The sequence below is a fragment of the Ursus arctos genome, unplaced genomic scaffold (assembly GCF_023065955.2).
Source record: "Ursus arctos isolate Adak ecotype North America unplaced genomic scaffold, UrsArc2.0 scaffold_7, whole genome shotgun sequence".
Taxonomy (NCBI): domain Eukaryota; kingdom Metazoa; phylum Chordata; class Mammalia; order Carnivora; family Ursidae; genus Ursus; species Ursus arctos.
In genome coordinates this window covers 63,526,385-63,543,781 of record NW_026623089.1, presented here as the reverse complement: position 1 = coordinate 63,543,781, position 17,397 = coordinate 63,526,385, and the positions used below count along the sequence as shown (strand labels likewise).

The 17,397-nt window shown below is 33.4% G+C and overlaps 1 protein-coding gene across 1 annotated transcript in view; it reads left to right on the top strand.

The window, feature by feature from the left end:
• The window catches only part of PHYHIPL (phytanoyl-CoA 2-hydroxylase interacting protein like), a 68,211-nt gene that overhangs the window by 47,473 nt on the left and 3,341 nt on the right, over nt 1-17,397 (top strand). Inside the window, exons 3-5 of the mRNA XM_026504247.4 lie at nt 4,934-5,130; nt 7,019-7,193; nt 10,237-10,354. Coding sequence (XP_026360032.1) covers nt 4,934-5,130; nt 7,019-7,193; nt 10,237-10,354 — 490 coding nt within the window. The remainder of the gene's footprint in view (nt 1-4,933; nt 5,131-7,018; nt 7,194-10,236; nt 10,355-17,397) is intronic.

Below are 17,397 nucleotides of genomic sequence, written 5' to 3'. Positions count from 1 at the left end.
TCTTACACTGTTGGTGGAAATGCAAGCTGGTACAGCCACTCTGGAAAACAGTATGGAGGTTCCTAAAGATGTGAAAAATAGAGCTACCCTACGACCCAGCAATTGCACTACTAGGTATTTACCCCAAAGATACAGATGTAGCGAAAAGAAGGGGCACATGCACCCCAATATTCTTAGCAGCAATGTCCACAATAGAACAGCTTTTCTAATTCTTGAGGGGGAAGGGGAAAAAAATAATAAATTTGAAGGATCTCTATTTCTTATAGATTGGATAATTTATAGAATATATTGACATATAAAAATGTATATAGATATATAGAAATTCATAATGCTGTAACAACACTGGTTTTTATATTCATAGATGGAAGTATGTGATACTGAAGGTAGATGTGAAGTAGGCTATTATTCTCTTGTACACTTAAAATGTTTTAGTGAGTCTAGATCTTCTCAAGGTCCTTTAAATACAGAGCTTGTGGGGTGCCTCAGTCCATTAAAGCGTCTGCCTTAGGCTCAGGTCATGATCTCCAGGTCCTGGGATTGAGCCCTACCTCTGGCTTCCTGCTCAGCAGGAAGTCTGCTTCTCCCTCTCCCTCTGCCCCTTTCCCTGACTCATGTTCTCTCTTTCTTCTCAAATAAATAAATGTATTACATAAACACATACATACATACAGAGCTTGTGTGTACTTCTCAGCCATCTTCTTAAAAATGTAGGTTTATACTGGACACTCATGGATATTTAACAATTACTTTCTTGGTATGTTTGAGGGGCACATTTGAACTAATAATATGAGTCTGACAATACATTTTAATAAAATTTTATCTTCAGTATTATACATATTGAATTCTGTCTAAATCAACAATAAGGTTTTTTTCTCTTAGATAATTCCTCAAATTCCATGACACATTTCTAGTCTCCTTTTTTAGAATTCTCATTCAGCATTTTTTCCTATACCCTGTACTGAATTAACTAAAATGAAGATGTATTGTTTCTTAATGCTTTTACTATTGCCTCCATTTAGAATGCTATGTCCTCAACTTTTTCACTACTGTCTTTAATTGTTGAAATTCTGCTTCTCCCACAGCATTGTGGTTAGTTAAAAACACTATATTATATACTTCAAAACTGCTAAGAAACCAGATTTTAAATGTTCCCACCACAAAAAAGAAATGTTAAATTTGGGTTGCAGTGGAGGTATTAGCCAATTCTACAGTGGTAATCATACTGCAATATAAATATAAATATATATATGTATCAAATCAACAGAATTATAAACTTTAAACTTATACAATATTATTTATCAATGACATCTCAATTTTTAAAAATTTACTTTTCCTACAACAAAGAGTTTCACGTTTTCTAAAGCATGATTTGATTCCCTCAATATGGCCTTTCAGTTAAATTATGTTATCACATAGCATAATTTTATTATGACATTTCCTACATTCTTCTCAATTTTATATCCTTGAGGTAAGAGTTTTTATATCTTTGTACCTTTTTTGTTGTGTACTTTTGATGTATAGATAACTGCAACTTAGTAAAAGTTGTAATAACTAACAAAAATAAATATGAAGGGACGCACAACGAAGTGGCAGTGTGATAAGGATCCTTGACCAGCTTTACAAATCTAAGTGATTTGTCAGGGTCAATATGATAAGCCACTTGAGTTCAACAACCTGCTAAAAATATCGCAACAAATCATTGAAGGTAGAGATTTTATTTTAAAATATTCTAAGAAGATTGGTATCACATTCTGATTTTTAATGATCTTAGAATTTTCCTAGAGTTAATATACAAGTCCCAGTAGGTAGTTTTGGGGGGTTTAATAAAATTAAAAATACAGACAAAAAATGCTCTCCAACAATGAATAGATTTAGCACAGAGGACAAAAATATTTTAAAAGTGAATGAATTTGTTACAAAAGTGCTTTTGAAATGTTTGTTTTGAAAAGCAGTTTTCATATTTTGGACAGAAAGAAGTGTTATTAATTTGTTTTCCATTCAGTATTACCAATCAGTAGTGTAGTCACAAATCTTAGAATTATTTGTCATATAAAGTAGAAAAATGTAGCTAGAATTACTTGTAAGATGAAGTCTTATTAAGAAATGGAAGCTGCATTTAGAAATACACTTGATTATACAGATCTAAGATTGTACTGGCTGGTTATTGAATGGTAGTGTCATGTGAATCACTGTTGTTTCACTGATTTTACAGACAGAATCATTGTCTTCTGTCACTTATCTCAAAATCTGTTAAAAATTGATTCACAGGGGCGCCTGGGTGGCACAGAGGTTAAGCGTCTGCCTTCGGCTCAGGGCGTGGTCCCAGTGTTGTGGGATCGAGCCCCACATCAGGCTCCTCTGCTATGAGCCTGCTTCTTCCTCTCCCACTCCCCCTGCTTGTGTTCCCTCTCTCACTGGCTGTCTCTATCTCTGTCGAATAAATAAAATCTTAAAAAAAAAAAATTGATTCACAGAGTGAATGAAGGAGAAGATGAAGGAAGTTACATGTAAACTGATAGGACTGGTTTAAATTAATTTTTTAAAATTGTTCTGCCCAAGTAAGAAAGCTGCATAGAGGTTAATCTAGTGGCTTTATTAAGACCTGGGAGTGTGATAAGTAGCTTGAAAATAAAGATTCTTGATATAACAAGTCCTTCATAGGTTTGAGCTTTATATTCTGAATGGTAAAATAGGATTTAAGTAAAACTTTCCACATTTTAATAAATATAAAATTTTTTTCTCAAATATTACTATTAGAGAAAAATGTATAAAACAAAATATTATATTCAAGGAAATAATTATTTGTAACTTTAGGGTTGAATCAGGTAACAGTGTAAGTTTAAATAGCAAACTTTTGTATCTTAGTGTTAATATATTGAAATTGCATTTTCATTAAATTGGGTCAAATGCAAAATGGCTTTATTTTTCCTCTCTATGGTCTTAAATAACAATTTTTTCACTCAGTTGTTATGAAATTATATGGAGAGTCATAATGCAGATGAGTTCTATAGAAACTTTTACCATTAGTGTCCAGAAAGTTTTTCAGTAGTGTTACTTATATTTTAAAGATAACTGCAATCAGAATAATAGGTAAAAACTTTGAGCTTTTCTAAATAGAACAAAAATTACTAATGTTTAAGTATTTATTGCCTTTCCCTTTTCCAAGTCCATTAAAAGGATTCCACTTAGTTTCTTCCCTTCTTTTGACTTCTAAAAGGCTTTTATTTAGGTCACAAGCAATTTGGGGATTCCGTTAGGCTAGATGAGAAGGAAAGAAAAAAGAGAGGAGTAATTTTTGTGGGAGTTTTATGGAGAGGGAATCCAGAGAAACTGGGGTGTGAGGGGAAGGTACAAAGAAGAAAGAAGAATTTTTGAAAGTATTGTTCAAGAAATGATAATAAAGAAGTTATTTTGAAATTAGTTTTCAGTTACCATCAGGTTCCTCTGGCAACAACACAGCTTGAGATGAGACAATATGGGTCAAAGATTTAGTAAGACTGGCAATTGTCAACAGCTTTATATCAACAATTGAGATGAGAGTGTGGGGGTAGGAGAACACAATCTAATCTGGAAATGGAAGGTATTGCCACAAGATAATATTCATTGTTGTTGTTTTTGGTTTTGTTGATCAAGATTTGTTATTCTGTGAAGGAACTAGTTATGTAGCTGATTTATGATCTATCACATTTTATCATATAAATAGCAGTTATATTTATTTTTTCTCCTCTGGGGCATTCAATTTTATCTTGGCTTGGGGTAAGAGAACATAGGGGAAGTAGAGTAAAATTTGATTCAGTATGTCTTTCCTATGTATGAAATAAACTTGGGAAGTCTGTATTTTTTTCTATTTTTGACCTATCATCCATCATATTCTAGTCTATACTGTTAACCAAAGTATCTCTTTTAGTTTCTCATTTTCTCTATCTGGAAATGCAGGATACAGTCTTTAACCAAATGTCAGATCAGATCTTCAAGATTTTAATGATAACAATCAACATGGAAGTTTTTTTTTTTTTCTCTTATAGCTTTATCTATTGTTTTAATACTCTAAATTATCAAGACACAACAGGTAAAAATATTCCTGGAATAATCCTTGACCTAATTATAAACTTGTAAGAGAATGGTCTTCAATATTATTTGTATATGTAGTATAACTATTTGCTGTTTGTTTATATGAATATTCAAAACAAGAGGAAAATGGAAGAGTAATTTTTAAAGACTGTCACTGATATCTCATAGATTTTTTTTAAAGAAATTTTTTTTTGTTTGACTGGATTCTTTCATTAGCAATGTTTGCGACCTCATATAGTTTAAAACACCTGACATTAGAGCAGAATTGATTGGTCATGTAGGAAAAATGGTCTCTTGGGGCTTTCCAGATAGAACCTACCATTTAAGGCCAATCTTATAGATTAGAAAGATGGATTATCAGTGTTTTTGTTTACATTCTGTGAAAGCAGAAATTGGAAAAGTAAATTGAAAATGTAGAGGTGGTAAGAACTAATTCAGTTTTGCTCTTTATTTTTTATTGATAAAATGACTTTGTAAATGGCATTAGCTATCATTAACACTCAAACTATTTCATGAAGAAAAATGAAATCTCAGATTTAGTAATTAGGTAGTTGAGTTCAGAAATATGGGGCACCTGGGTGGCTCAGTTGTTAAGCGTCTGCCTTCAGCTCAGGGCGTGATCCCGGCATTCCGGGATCGAGCCCCACATTGGGCTCCTCTGCTGGGAGCCTGCTTCTTCCTCTCCCACTCCCCCTGCTTGTGTTCCCTCACTCACTGGCTGTCTCTCTCTCTGTCAAATAAATAAATAAAATCTTAAAAATATATATATATATATATATATATATATATACACACAACTGATGGCCTTGCAACCTGGAAAAATACATTAGTTGGAAACTACCTGTGCATTGTTTTCTTGCAGGGAACAAATCACAAGACAGTGGCATAGCAGAGATGGAAGAACTTCCTGTGCCACATAACATTAAAATAAGCAACATTACATGTGACTCATTCAAGATTTCATGGGAAATGGATGCAAAGTCAAAGGACCGTATTACACACTATTTCATTGACCTCAATAAGAAAGAGAACAAGAACTCCAATAAATTTAAACACAAGGTAAAATCTTAACATGTACTTCTATTCATTTGCATCTTAAAATCTAAGTATGAGGATGTTTTAAAAGAAGGAATAATGGTCTATTAATTACTTATGTGATATATTTGATATTGGGAAGACTAAAAATTACATGTTATTTCAAAACCCTATCCCTTTAAGAAATTTTGTAAGAAAATGAAATGCCAAGTATTTTTTACCCCAAAAAGGTAAAATCATGACTCTCATGTAGACATAAAAATGAACACGTGTTAAAGATTAAACTCATTAATGAGGTAGCTGATGAGTTGTTACACCCAGTTCAAAGGATAATCCAAAGAATCGACACAGTCGTAGATCAGGATATTGAAATAAATGTATAAGTACAGGCAAAACTGGTTTGGGGTCAGGAAGGAGCAAGGGCCAGAAGGGATGGAGAAAATTCATTTGCATGAATTTAGACAAGAATAACTGTTATCCGTTATCTACAAATTATAGTGTTATAACTTCCACAGAATCAGAAGAAAATAGCCAGAAGAGTGTGCTATAGGCAGTGCGTAGTTTTTCATTAAGGCATACATTTTCCCCTATAATAACTGCTGAGAGAGGAATGTGATATAGCTTATAAACTTTAGGGTATTTGTAAAATACTTTAGGGCTGAAAATTGCTTTATGTGGTCAATTTTATTTTATGGTTTGAGAATGAAAATTACCTTTATATGTCTTAGATCTGTTAACATCTCTTTGGTATTTATTCTTTAACAGTCTACTTAATCACATATCTTTTCATACATATCTCTCTACATACACATCAGAGATAGTATAGAGAGGATAATAGTTATTACATATTCTTTCTTATGTTTCAGTATTTTTGCTGATGAAAACTGTCTTTTTTAATATTGATACTAAATTTAACTTGGCAAATCTTTTGATAGAGCTGCCTTATCTTTTCTGGAAATTATGTCTTTTACCAAATGCACAGTTATACACACTACTGATAAGTGAGGATTATATGTATAGATAAGTGTGAGAGAACAAGATTGATAAGTCATATTCTAATCATGTTCTAATTTTGATTATGCTCTCTGGTTTATGGATATTTTGTTTGCTGACATTTGCCTTCTTGAAGTAGTTTTGAAATATTTCCGTGAAATAGCTTTGAAGTACTTAATGTTAATTGATGATTAGGTAAAGATTTGACCCCCTTTTCTTCATTCCACACTTTAGAAAATCACGTCTTGGAAACGTAGTGAATATTCAACTAGCAAGTTTAATAACTTTATTAATCATTGTTTAGAAATACCTAAACATTTCTGTGACACATAAGCTCCATACCAGAATACAACTGAAGCAGATATTACCTCTTTTGTATATAAAACGGATTCGTTTATTCAAAATAGTTATTTTAAAAATGTTTTCTCCCTTCGCATATAAAATATTTAGTAATGGGTTACTCTGGTAAAATTAATGGATAGTATAAATTAAGAAAATATATTTTAAAATACAGAATCGTTGAATTTTATTTGTCATGTTTATGGGTTGTTGGATGTTTTGTTTTATCATTTAATATTAGAATATTGCATTTTAAGGAGCATATATAAGGAGTGAACAGAGAAGAACAAGAATCAAGAAAACGGGACTCTAAATACATTTATATCATTAACTAGCTGTATGACCTTGGGCATGTCTTTTGATCAAGTTGGGCCTTATTTTTACATCTGGAGAATAGAGATTTGACTATAATAATTGTTAAATACCTTTAAAAAGGAAAATTCTATCATTAGCCAGGAATTTAACAAGTTTCTCCACATTGTTTACAAATGATTCAGGTTATACTGCTAAATTATTTCTTCCCTCCCTCCCTCCCTTCTCCCCTTCCTTCTTTCCTGTTTTTCTTTCTTTTTTGTCTTAGGATGTTCCAACAAAATTGGTGGCAAAAGCTGTTCCCTTGCCCATGACTGTCCGTGGTCACTGGTTTTTGAGCCCGAGAACTGAATATACAGTGGCAGTGCAGACTGCCTCAAAACAGGTTGATGGTGATTATGTTGTGTCTGAATGGAGTGAAATTATAGAATTCTGCACAGCAGGTAAGAGAACTAGGTACAAATACAGAAAAATATTTAATAGTTCCTTAAAAGCTAATTACAGAAAAATATCTTTTAATCATAAAGTGATACAATTTCATTGGGTTATTTTTACATTGATAGTGGTATTGTGTAATAGAACAAACTATGCTGTATTAGTTGGAGTGAACTTAGAGTCTCAGCAAAAGCTGAGTAATGGCGTTAAATCAGTTCTTTGCTGCATAGTTTGATTTTTCAAAGTAAAAGCTTTGCAAATAAGAATTGATTCAGTTTGAAAATACACTCAAACATATTTTGAGCTTCATTTTGAGAGAGAGAGAGCTTTTTTTTTTTTCTTTTTCTTTTTAAAATTTTCACAGATATGGATGGCGCCTGGGTGGTCCCATTGGTTAAGCGGCTGCCTTCAGCTCAGGTCATGATCCCAGGATTCTGGGATCAAGCGTGGAGTCTCTGGCTCCCTGTTGAGCGGGGAGCCTGCTTCTCCCTCTCCCTCTTCCTGATGCTCCCCCTGCTTGTACTCTCTCTCTCTCTGTGTCAAATAAATAAAATAAATAAAATCTGAAAAAAAAAATTCACAAATACTGAAACAAAGAAGTCAGGAACATCTTTCTCTAACTTAGGAGAGAGATCTTAATGACTCTACCTAGCAGAAATGTTATTGGATTTTTCACTTGAGTGCTGAAAATCTATATCTAAACTAGTGTCATGTGTGTGTGTGTGTGTGTGTGTGTGTGTGTGTGTGATTCATTAGAAAGTACCTCATAGCCATTTGGCATTGAGATATCTGATGTGGAGAGGCCCATCTCCTTTGATTTTGAACTATACCTTAATATTCCATTAGATTGGAAGTGTTCCCACTCATTCATTTATCTGTTTATTCATTCATTTAAGAAACAAATATTTGGTGAGCACTTACATAGGTGTTGAAGTGATACAAAGATATCTTTACCTGAATACATCTGTCATCCTCTCTTTATCTCTTAGAATGGGGCTTTATTTCCTCTTTGTATAGGTGATTGTTTCCTCTAGAAAATTGTAGAGAAAGACTAAGTGTTTTTTCAACATAAAGGAGCTTTAAGAAAAAGTCTCAAAAACAATTTGCCTCAACTATTGTAGGTTGCTTAGCAACTTCCCCCAGCTGAGGCATCCTTCAGCTAAACCAGCCTTTTTTTCTCCCCATAACGTCACACCTTTATTATTTTAGACTCAGTGCATACTTAGCCACTGCTTTATCTCACTATCTTCTGTTGTTTCTTAATCTCAAACGCAGTGTAAAACTTTTCCTATGGATATATTAAATGGATGAAATTTTAATTCTATGTTATTTTGATTTTTCTTCAACCCTTTTTATATATGGGGAAGTTGCTAAGGGTTATAACATCCTTGATTTCTAAGGATTTAGTCTTTGAGAGCAAGGCAAATAGTATCTCTCTGGTACCATATTTCTTCCTATCTAAGATACTGATTATAAGATCCACCATTTTATACTGTCAAACGATGAAAACAGTGTTTTCTTATTACAGTTATTGTTCGACTCATGTCAGAGAAGCTAAATGTGGAAAAAAATACATTTTGGACTAGGTGAAATATGGTATTAATCATAGTTTAGTTACCAGTAATGAAACAGCTGATTTTATATTATAATAGGAACATTAATAGTGAGTAAAGAATTCTCAATGATATAACTTTACTTATATTTGATGTGTTATATTGGAGTTAACATATCCCCTCAGTTTTTTCTAAAATAGAATTCTTCTTTGGAGTCTACTTTGTGTTTACTTTTTTTACTGCATTTCTTTCCATTTACTTTCATTGTGCCCCTCCAGGGAGGCTTAATCTAAGACAGACACATAAGTAAGAGACACAGACTTTTTTTTTCCCCATTCCATTCCAATTTATTCAAAGTTCAAAGTGTTTCATCGTTCGAGACAGTCTTTTTTGATATTGTTTTGATACATGCTCTTTTCCATAGGACTGCACTAAACAGAGTCATAGTATTTGTCCAATTTAAAGAGCTATAATTTACCTGTTAAAGTCCCCATTTGACATTAGGGAAAGGTGTGAAATATTATTTCTTCTTTAGCTTAAGGAAGAGCTTTTGCATTTCCAGTTCAGAAATACCTATCTATCTATAGATGCATACACATTCACTCTATTTAACTATATGAGTACATGTTTTATTTCTGTGTGTATGAAGGAAAACCTTGTCTCCTTTCATTTAGAGTAATCACTCTGTTGCTCTTTTACTTAACTACATCTCATAATTCTACTAAGAATGTTATGGGGTGAATAATAAAATGCCAGCTTTTAAATGTGCCACAATAGTTTTCTATAAATTATTTTGCATTTTTCATTTCCATGAGTAAAATATAAAGGGAACTTAAGCTTTTCAAAGCTTGTTGTTTCAGTTTACCAAAATAATTCAGAGACTTTTACCTAAACTTTGTCAATAACCTTTAGATTTTCAAGAGTCTTGCATACCTGAAAACTATCAGCTAAAAACCAGAGACCTGGTCTCTAAATTACTAGCTATATGAACGTTCAGCAAATCAAACCGTGACAAGCCTCAATGTCTGCATCAATAAAATGGTCCTATTTAATCGACCTCACCAACCTCGTAGACTTAAAGAGTAAATTAAATGGACATTACTATTGCTACCCTTTTAAATTCTATTTGCTACTGATTGCAGGTTAGAAGCTTCATTAACTTATCAGTTGATTCAAGAAAAGCTAGCATGGTGCCAATTGGTATTGGATTACACAGAGTCTGATTCCCTACTTAACATTTTTGTTTCAGGATCTTTCATTTCAAAGAGTGAAACAAATGCATGGGTACCCAAAAAAAAACCATAAACCATAACAAATACATTTTTGTAGAAAGAAAAATGTGCCAAACAAAGACAACGAATGTTTTTTTCAGTGCAATTTCCTATTCACTAAGATAAATTTCCTAAAGGTGAATTTTAATAAGTTCCAATTTATTAAACATGTAGTTGATAACTTTGGTAATAGATTTTTAGTAAGATAATTTTTTTGTTATTTTCAGACTATTCAAAAGTTCATCTAACACAACTATTGGAGAAGGCTGAAGTGATTGCAGGACGGATGCTTAAATTTTCTGTTTTTTATCGTAACCAACACAAAGAATATTTTGACTATATTCGGTAAGGATAAAAAAATATATAGTGATTTATTTTACTAAATGCCATTCCAAGCTCTAGGCTCAGGTTTCCCTTAAGTCTAGTTCTGTGAAATAGTAATTTTTGTTTTCTTTTCAAAATAGTTAATTATACTCTTTTATTTCCCAGAATAATTGAGTAGAAAAAATCAGATTATGGGATTTTTTTTTCACCTTACTTACATTCCTTTCTATAATCATTTGTAATGCCAGTTCCTGTCTATTTAAGTGGAAGATCTTAAACCTCCGGGGTTTAGACTGATGACCATTCATGACAAACTCCTCTATCACCCAATAACTCAACTAAATATTCCCTTCTTGTGGATTGCTTTAAGATATTGAAAATGAGGGGAGGGGTAACTTTCATGAAATACAGTGAATCAGGTGGGATTTTTCAGGCTTCAGTCTAAGTGGAGATCTCTTAGCCATTATGTTGGATTAATTATTCATGAGGACAGTCTGTTTAGTTTACTTTTGAATTCCAGTGTTCAGTTAGTATTTCTAAGATAGCCTGTGTTTACACTGGGAAGCAGTTTCCAAGAATTTAAAAGAAAGCCATGCTACAGGCAGTTTTAATACCTAAGAATCCTTTTGTATTTTCAGATAAAAATTTCAAGACAGTGAAAAGAGAGATGTATGTTTTTAAAAGGCTAAAACTAAGGTTTTTAAATCATATATGCTATATAGGTTCTAAAACTTTTACACAGTTGTCTCTATAATTTGTCACTTTAACAGCCTTGGTCTCACTTTAAACTTTAAGTTGTAAGGATTATAATGAAAAAAAAATTAGGAAGCTTTGTTTTTGTTTGTTTCTTACTTCTCTAGTTTTCTTAAGTCAAGATCATGGTTTTAGATTTAAATCATCTCCAAGCTGTGGAAAATATAAAGGGAATCAAAAAGAGAGAGAGAAAGGTGAATTTAGGCATCCGATTTCCTCAAATGAAATACTTTGCAATATCATGTTTTTATGTATATATTTTGATGCTGTAAACCATAAGGTTGAATATCTTATAAACACAGAATTCAGTCCATAATTCTTTTAGCTGGTAAATTATTTGCCCTTGAGTCTGTATATTTCATGGTGGATGCCAGTAACCTAATTTAGACAGTACAAACAGATACAACACAAATTAACGTACCTGTCAATTATGAATGGGAATGACCATATATATTTAACAAGAAAGGTTTTCTTTAAGCATAAAATTTGAAAACAAAAAGATCTATTGCTATTTTCTTTAATAAGAAATACATCAATATAATAAATACATCTTTGGTACAAGGTTTAGAGTCTTAGAATATTGCCAATGTCTATTTTAGGTGGCCACTGGAGGTCAGTATTTCCCTGATTTTCTCTGCCCTTTGGGCGGAAACTAGCCTATTTTCAGGTCCTTTGCATCATCTGTTTTCAAAAATTCTTCTAAGAAGAAAAGAAATGATAAAGACTGCCTGGAAAAAGTCATTGTAGATACTGTATAATTGATTCCAGTCTACTAATATGGAAGATGTATTTACTAACAAGGAAATTTACCTTTGTTGGAGTTTCCATGACAGTTGTAAAATCTGTGTAAAGTATATCTTAATGCAGTATATATAAATAAATATGTTTCCCAAGGCATGGGTATAATTCTTCAACATTGCCTTTTTAAAAAGCTGTATTAAAAAAATAGTAGACATTAGCTTCAATGGACCTTGCTTTTTCTTTTTAGGTAATGAACTCTAATCAGGACATAGTTCCTTTATCAGAATCCATTTAAAATGTCATCTTGTTAATCAAAATGCTTGAATAGAAATGAACCTTTCACTTACCTGACTACAGACTTTCCAAATCATTACAAACTATGAAAAAGCGTTGGGTAAATTCTGACTCAATCCATATTTGATTTCTTTCTCTAGAGATAAATTTCTAAGTGAATATTGCATTCCCTTACCCCAGATCAAAATACCACTTTCTCTCTTACTCCTTCAAGTTCACTAGGTAGCCTCACTAACCTTAAAACACCTTTCTAGATCAGAAAGTTTTTTTCTTTACCAATCCACTGAGATTAGTAGACAGGTATAGGAATTCCTGGTGCTTTTAGGTGCTAGATTGTATATCCTCAAAGTTGATGTTTGTCACTAATGCTAATAGTTTTCTCCTAGTCTCAGTTCCTGTCTCTATATTTTCTTCTGTTATTATTTCATTAATTGAACTTATAGATTCATGTTAGACATATACCATATCGATATTTGGTTTTTATTAGTGAGAATATAGCTGTAACAAGGGTAAGAATTTTGACCTAAGACGGAATGGAAACTTTTCTCCCTATTTTTCCCACTAAGTATGACTAAAAACTCTGAACTTTATATATAAAAGAAACATAAGAATCTGAGAGGTGGAAGAAGACTGAAATGTAGAGAGAAGATAAGCCAGTTAGGGACCATGGGACTCAAGGGACAATACAATGATGAGTTCCCTGAGTTCTCTTTTTAGCTCTTATATTCTGGACTGAGTTCTGAAGAAGCCAAAAACCCCCAAAATACTGATGGGCACAAACAAACAAAAAATGCCCCCAGAAAACCTGCTTTATTTACCCAAATGACCAGCAAAGGGATAGTCTTGAAGACAGAAAGCTTTTAGACAATAATTGCCCTACTTCAGCCAAACACCATCAGGAAAAAAAGCATTTTCCGACCCTCACCAGCCAAGCCAAGTAGGGAACCTAGACTTCCACCTTCTACCAGCTATAAGGAAGCACCCTTTCCTCCTCCTCCATCCCCTACTGTGTTGGTGTGAGAGAAAGCTGAATGGGGAAACTGGACTTATTACCCCCCCCACCCCCCCACCCACCAGTGGCAGTGTGGTACCTGTCAACCCCCTTACTGGGGTGGAGTCACAGATGGCCTAATGAAAACCAGGACTTTTCACTGCAGCCCAGGAATACGGCTTGCTTCTATGGTTTCACTCTGTCAGTGAAGGCCACATAAGGAGCAGTACTGAGACATCTTCTCCCTCTCCCAGCTAGATAGTATTAGCAGAAGCCTAGTGAGAGCCTTCTCCTAACTTCACCCAGTAGTGATCCCCCACCCCATGTCATTGAGGCTGACTGGGAAGCCTGGACTTTCCCCGCCCCCCAGCAGCAATGAAGTGATACTCTTACATTTCTCCTGCTGATACACAGTCAAAAGAGGCCTGCTAAAATACTGATTTAAATAAGACCTAGTATCATAACATAATATCCTAAATGTCCAAATACTATTGAAATCCACTCATGATACCAAAAATCAGAAAAATCTTGAGTGAGAAAAAATGATCAATAGACAGTGCCAAGATAACACAAATCTTAGCATTATCTGACAAAGATTTCAAACAGCCACCGTAAAAATTTTTCAATAAGCAATTACAAATGTACTTGAAATGAAAATAGAAGATATAAAGAATTAAATGGATATTGTAGAACTGAAAAGCAACTATAAGTAAAAAACAGTGGATAGACTCAACAACAAAGTGAAGACAAAGGAAAGAATCCATAAACTTGAAGATAGAACAATAGAAATTACCCAAACTGGGGCTCCTAGGTGGCTCCATTGGCTAAGCCTCTGACTCTTAATTTCAGCTCAGGTTGTGATCTCAGGATCATGAAATCGAGTCCTGCTCCATGCTAAGCATGGAGCCTGCTAAAGATTCTCTCTCTCCCTTTCCCTCTGCCCCTCCCCCACAAAAAAGAAAAAAAAATTACCCAAACTGAGTAACAGAAAATTGGAAAAAAAAAAAAAAAAGCACAACTTCAAAGACATGTAGGACTATAGCAGATCTGATATCTAATATTGATGTCATTGGAGTCAAAAAGAAAGGAGAAAAAGGTGGAGCTAATAAAGTACTCAAAGTAAAGATCTCTGAAATGTTCCCAAATTTGGCCAAGGACATAAATGTAAAGATTAAAGAAGCTAAGTGAATCCCAAACAAGATAAACACAAATAAATCCATGCCAAGACACCTTATAAACTCCTGAAAATTGAAGGCAAACAAGTCCTGAAAGTGGTCAGAGAAAAAAAAAAGATACTTCACCTGTGGTGTCTTTGAATAACATCATCATTGGAAACCATATAGGCCAGAAAGAAGCCACAGAACATTTTTAAGTTCTGAAAGAGAATTGTCAACCCAGAATCCTGTATCTAGTGAAAATATCCTTCAAGAATAAAGGGGTATCAAGACATTCTCAGATTAAGGAAAATTAAGGGAATTTGTCACCAGCATATCTACTGTAAAAGAATGACCAAAAGAATTTTTTTTTAAATTCATCATGATAAGTATACTCTTCAATCCCCATCCCGTATTTCTCCTATCACCCCACCAACCTCCCCTCTGGTAGCCATCAGTTTGTTCTCTATTGTTAAGAGTCTGTTTCTTAGTTTGTCTCTCTCTCTCTCTTTTTTTTTTCCTTTGCTTATTTGTTGTCATTCTTAAATACCACATATGAGTAAAATCATATGGTATTTGTCTTTCTCTGACTGACTTCTTTCGCTTAGCACTATACTCTCTAGGTTTATCCATGTTGTTGCAAATAGTAAGATTTCATGCTTTTCTTTGGCTGAATAATATGCCATTGTATATAGATAGATAGATAGATAGATAGATAGATAGATAGATAGATCTATCTATAGATAGATATAGATATCTATATATATATATATATATACCACATCTTCTTTATGATAGATAGATATAGATATCTATATATATATATACCACATCTTCTTTATGCATTCATCAGTCAATGGACACTTGGGCTGCTTCCATAATTCAGTGATTATAAATAATGTTGCAGTAAACATTATTGTTTACTTGTATCCCTTTGAATTAGGGTTTTGTATTATTTGGGTAAATATCTAATAGTGCAATTCCTGGATCATAAGGTAGATCTATTTTATTTTTTGAGGAACCTCCCTGTTTTCTACAGTGGCTATACTAGTTCGCAATCCCACCAAAAGGTCAAGAGGGTTCCTTTTTCTCCACATCCTTGCCAACACTTTGTTGTGTTGTTGATTTTAGCCATTCTGACAGGTGTAAGGTGATATCATTGTAGTTTTGATTTGCATTTACCTACTGATTAGTGATGTTGAGCATCTTTTCATGTGTTTGTTGGCTATCTGGATGCCTTCTTTGGAGAAATGTCTGTTCATTTCTTCTGCCCATTTTTAATTGGATTATTTGGGGTTTTTGGTGTTGACTTGTAGACGTTGCTTATATATTTTGTATACTAACCCTTCATCGATAATGTCATTTGCAAATATTTTCTCCATTTCATAGGTTGCCTGTTCATTTTGTTGTTTCCTTCACTGTGCAGAAGCTTTTTATTTTGATGTAGTACCAATAGTTTGTTTTTGCTTTTATTTCCCCTGACTCAGGAGACATATCTAGAAAAATGTTTCCGTGGCTGATATCCGAGAAATTACTGCCTGTGCTCTCTTCTAGGATTTTTATGATTTCAGGTTTCACATTTAAGTCTTTAATTCCTTTTGAGTTTACTTTTGTGTGTGGTGTAAGAAAGTGTCCCAGTTTCATTCTTTTGCATGTAGTTTCTCAACACCATTTGTGTTCCCATTGGATATTCTTTCTTCCTTTGTCAAAAATAAGATTAACCCATATAATTGTGGGTTTATTTCTGGGTTTTCTATTCTGTTCCATTGATCTCCATGTCTGTTTTTGTGCCAGTACCATACTGTTTTAATTACTACCACTTTGTAATATAACTTGAAATCTGGAATTGTGATACCTCCAGCTTTGTTTTTCTTTTCCAAGATTGCTTTGGCTATTCAAGGTCTTTTGTGGTTCCATACAAATTTTGGGATTGCTTGTTCTAGTTCTGTGACAAATGCTATTGCTATTTTGATGGGGATTGCATTAAATATGTAGATCACTTTGGGTAATATAGACATTTTAACAATATTTGTTCTTCCAACTCATAAGCATGGAATGTCTTTCCATTTCTTTGTGTCATCTTGAATTTTTTTCATCACGTTTTATAGTTTTTGGAGTACAAGTCTTTTACCTCTTTGGCTGAGTTTGTGCCCAGATATTTAATGCATTTTGGTGCATCTGTAAATGGGATTGTTTTCTTGATTTCTCTTTCTGGTGCTTCATTATTAGTGTATAGGAATGCAATGGATTTCTGTACCTAGATTTTTTATCCTGTAACTTTACTGAATTCATTTATCAGTTCTAGTAGTTTTTCGGTGGAATCTTTAGGGTTTCTATATATAGTATCATGTCATCTGCATACAGTGAGAGTTTTACTTCTTCCTTACCAGTTTGGATACATTTTCTTTCTTTATGTTGTTTGATTGCTGTGGCTAGAACATTAGTACTACGTTGAATAAAAGTAGTGAGAGTGGACATCCTTGCCTTGTTCCTGACCTTAGGGGAATACTCTGAGATTTTCCCCATTGAGTATGATGTTCTCTGTGGGTTTTTCATATAAGGTCTTTATTATGTTGAGGTATGTTTCCTCTAAATCTACTTTGTTGATGGTTTTATCATGAGTGGACATTGTACTTTGTCAAATGTTTTTTTCTGCATCTATTGAAAGAATCATATAGTTCTTATCCTTTCTCCAACTGATGTGATGTATCATGTTGATTGTTTTGTGAATATTGAACCACCCTTACATCTTGGGAATAAATCCCATTTGATTATGGTGTATGATTTTTTAATGTATTATTGGTTTGCTAATATTTTGTTGAGGATTTTTGCATCTATATTCATGAGTGATGTTGGCTTATAGTTCTCTTTTTTTGTGGTATCTTTATCTGGTTTTGATATCAGGGCAATACTGGCCTCATAGAATGAATTTGTAAGTTTTCCTTCCTCTTACATTTTTTGGAATAGTTTGAGAAGAATGGGTATCAACTCTTCGCTAAATGTTTAGTAGAATTTGCTTGTGAAGCTGTTTGGTCCTGGACTTTTGTTTTTTGAGAGATTTTTTTATTACCAGTTCAACTTCATTGCTGGTAATTGATGTGTTCAAATTTTCTATTTCTTCCTACTTTAGT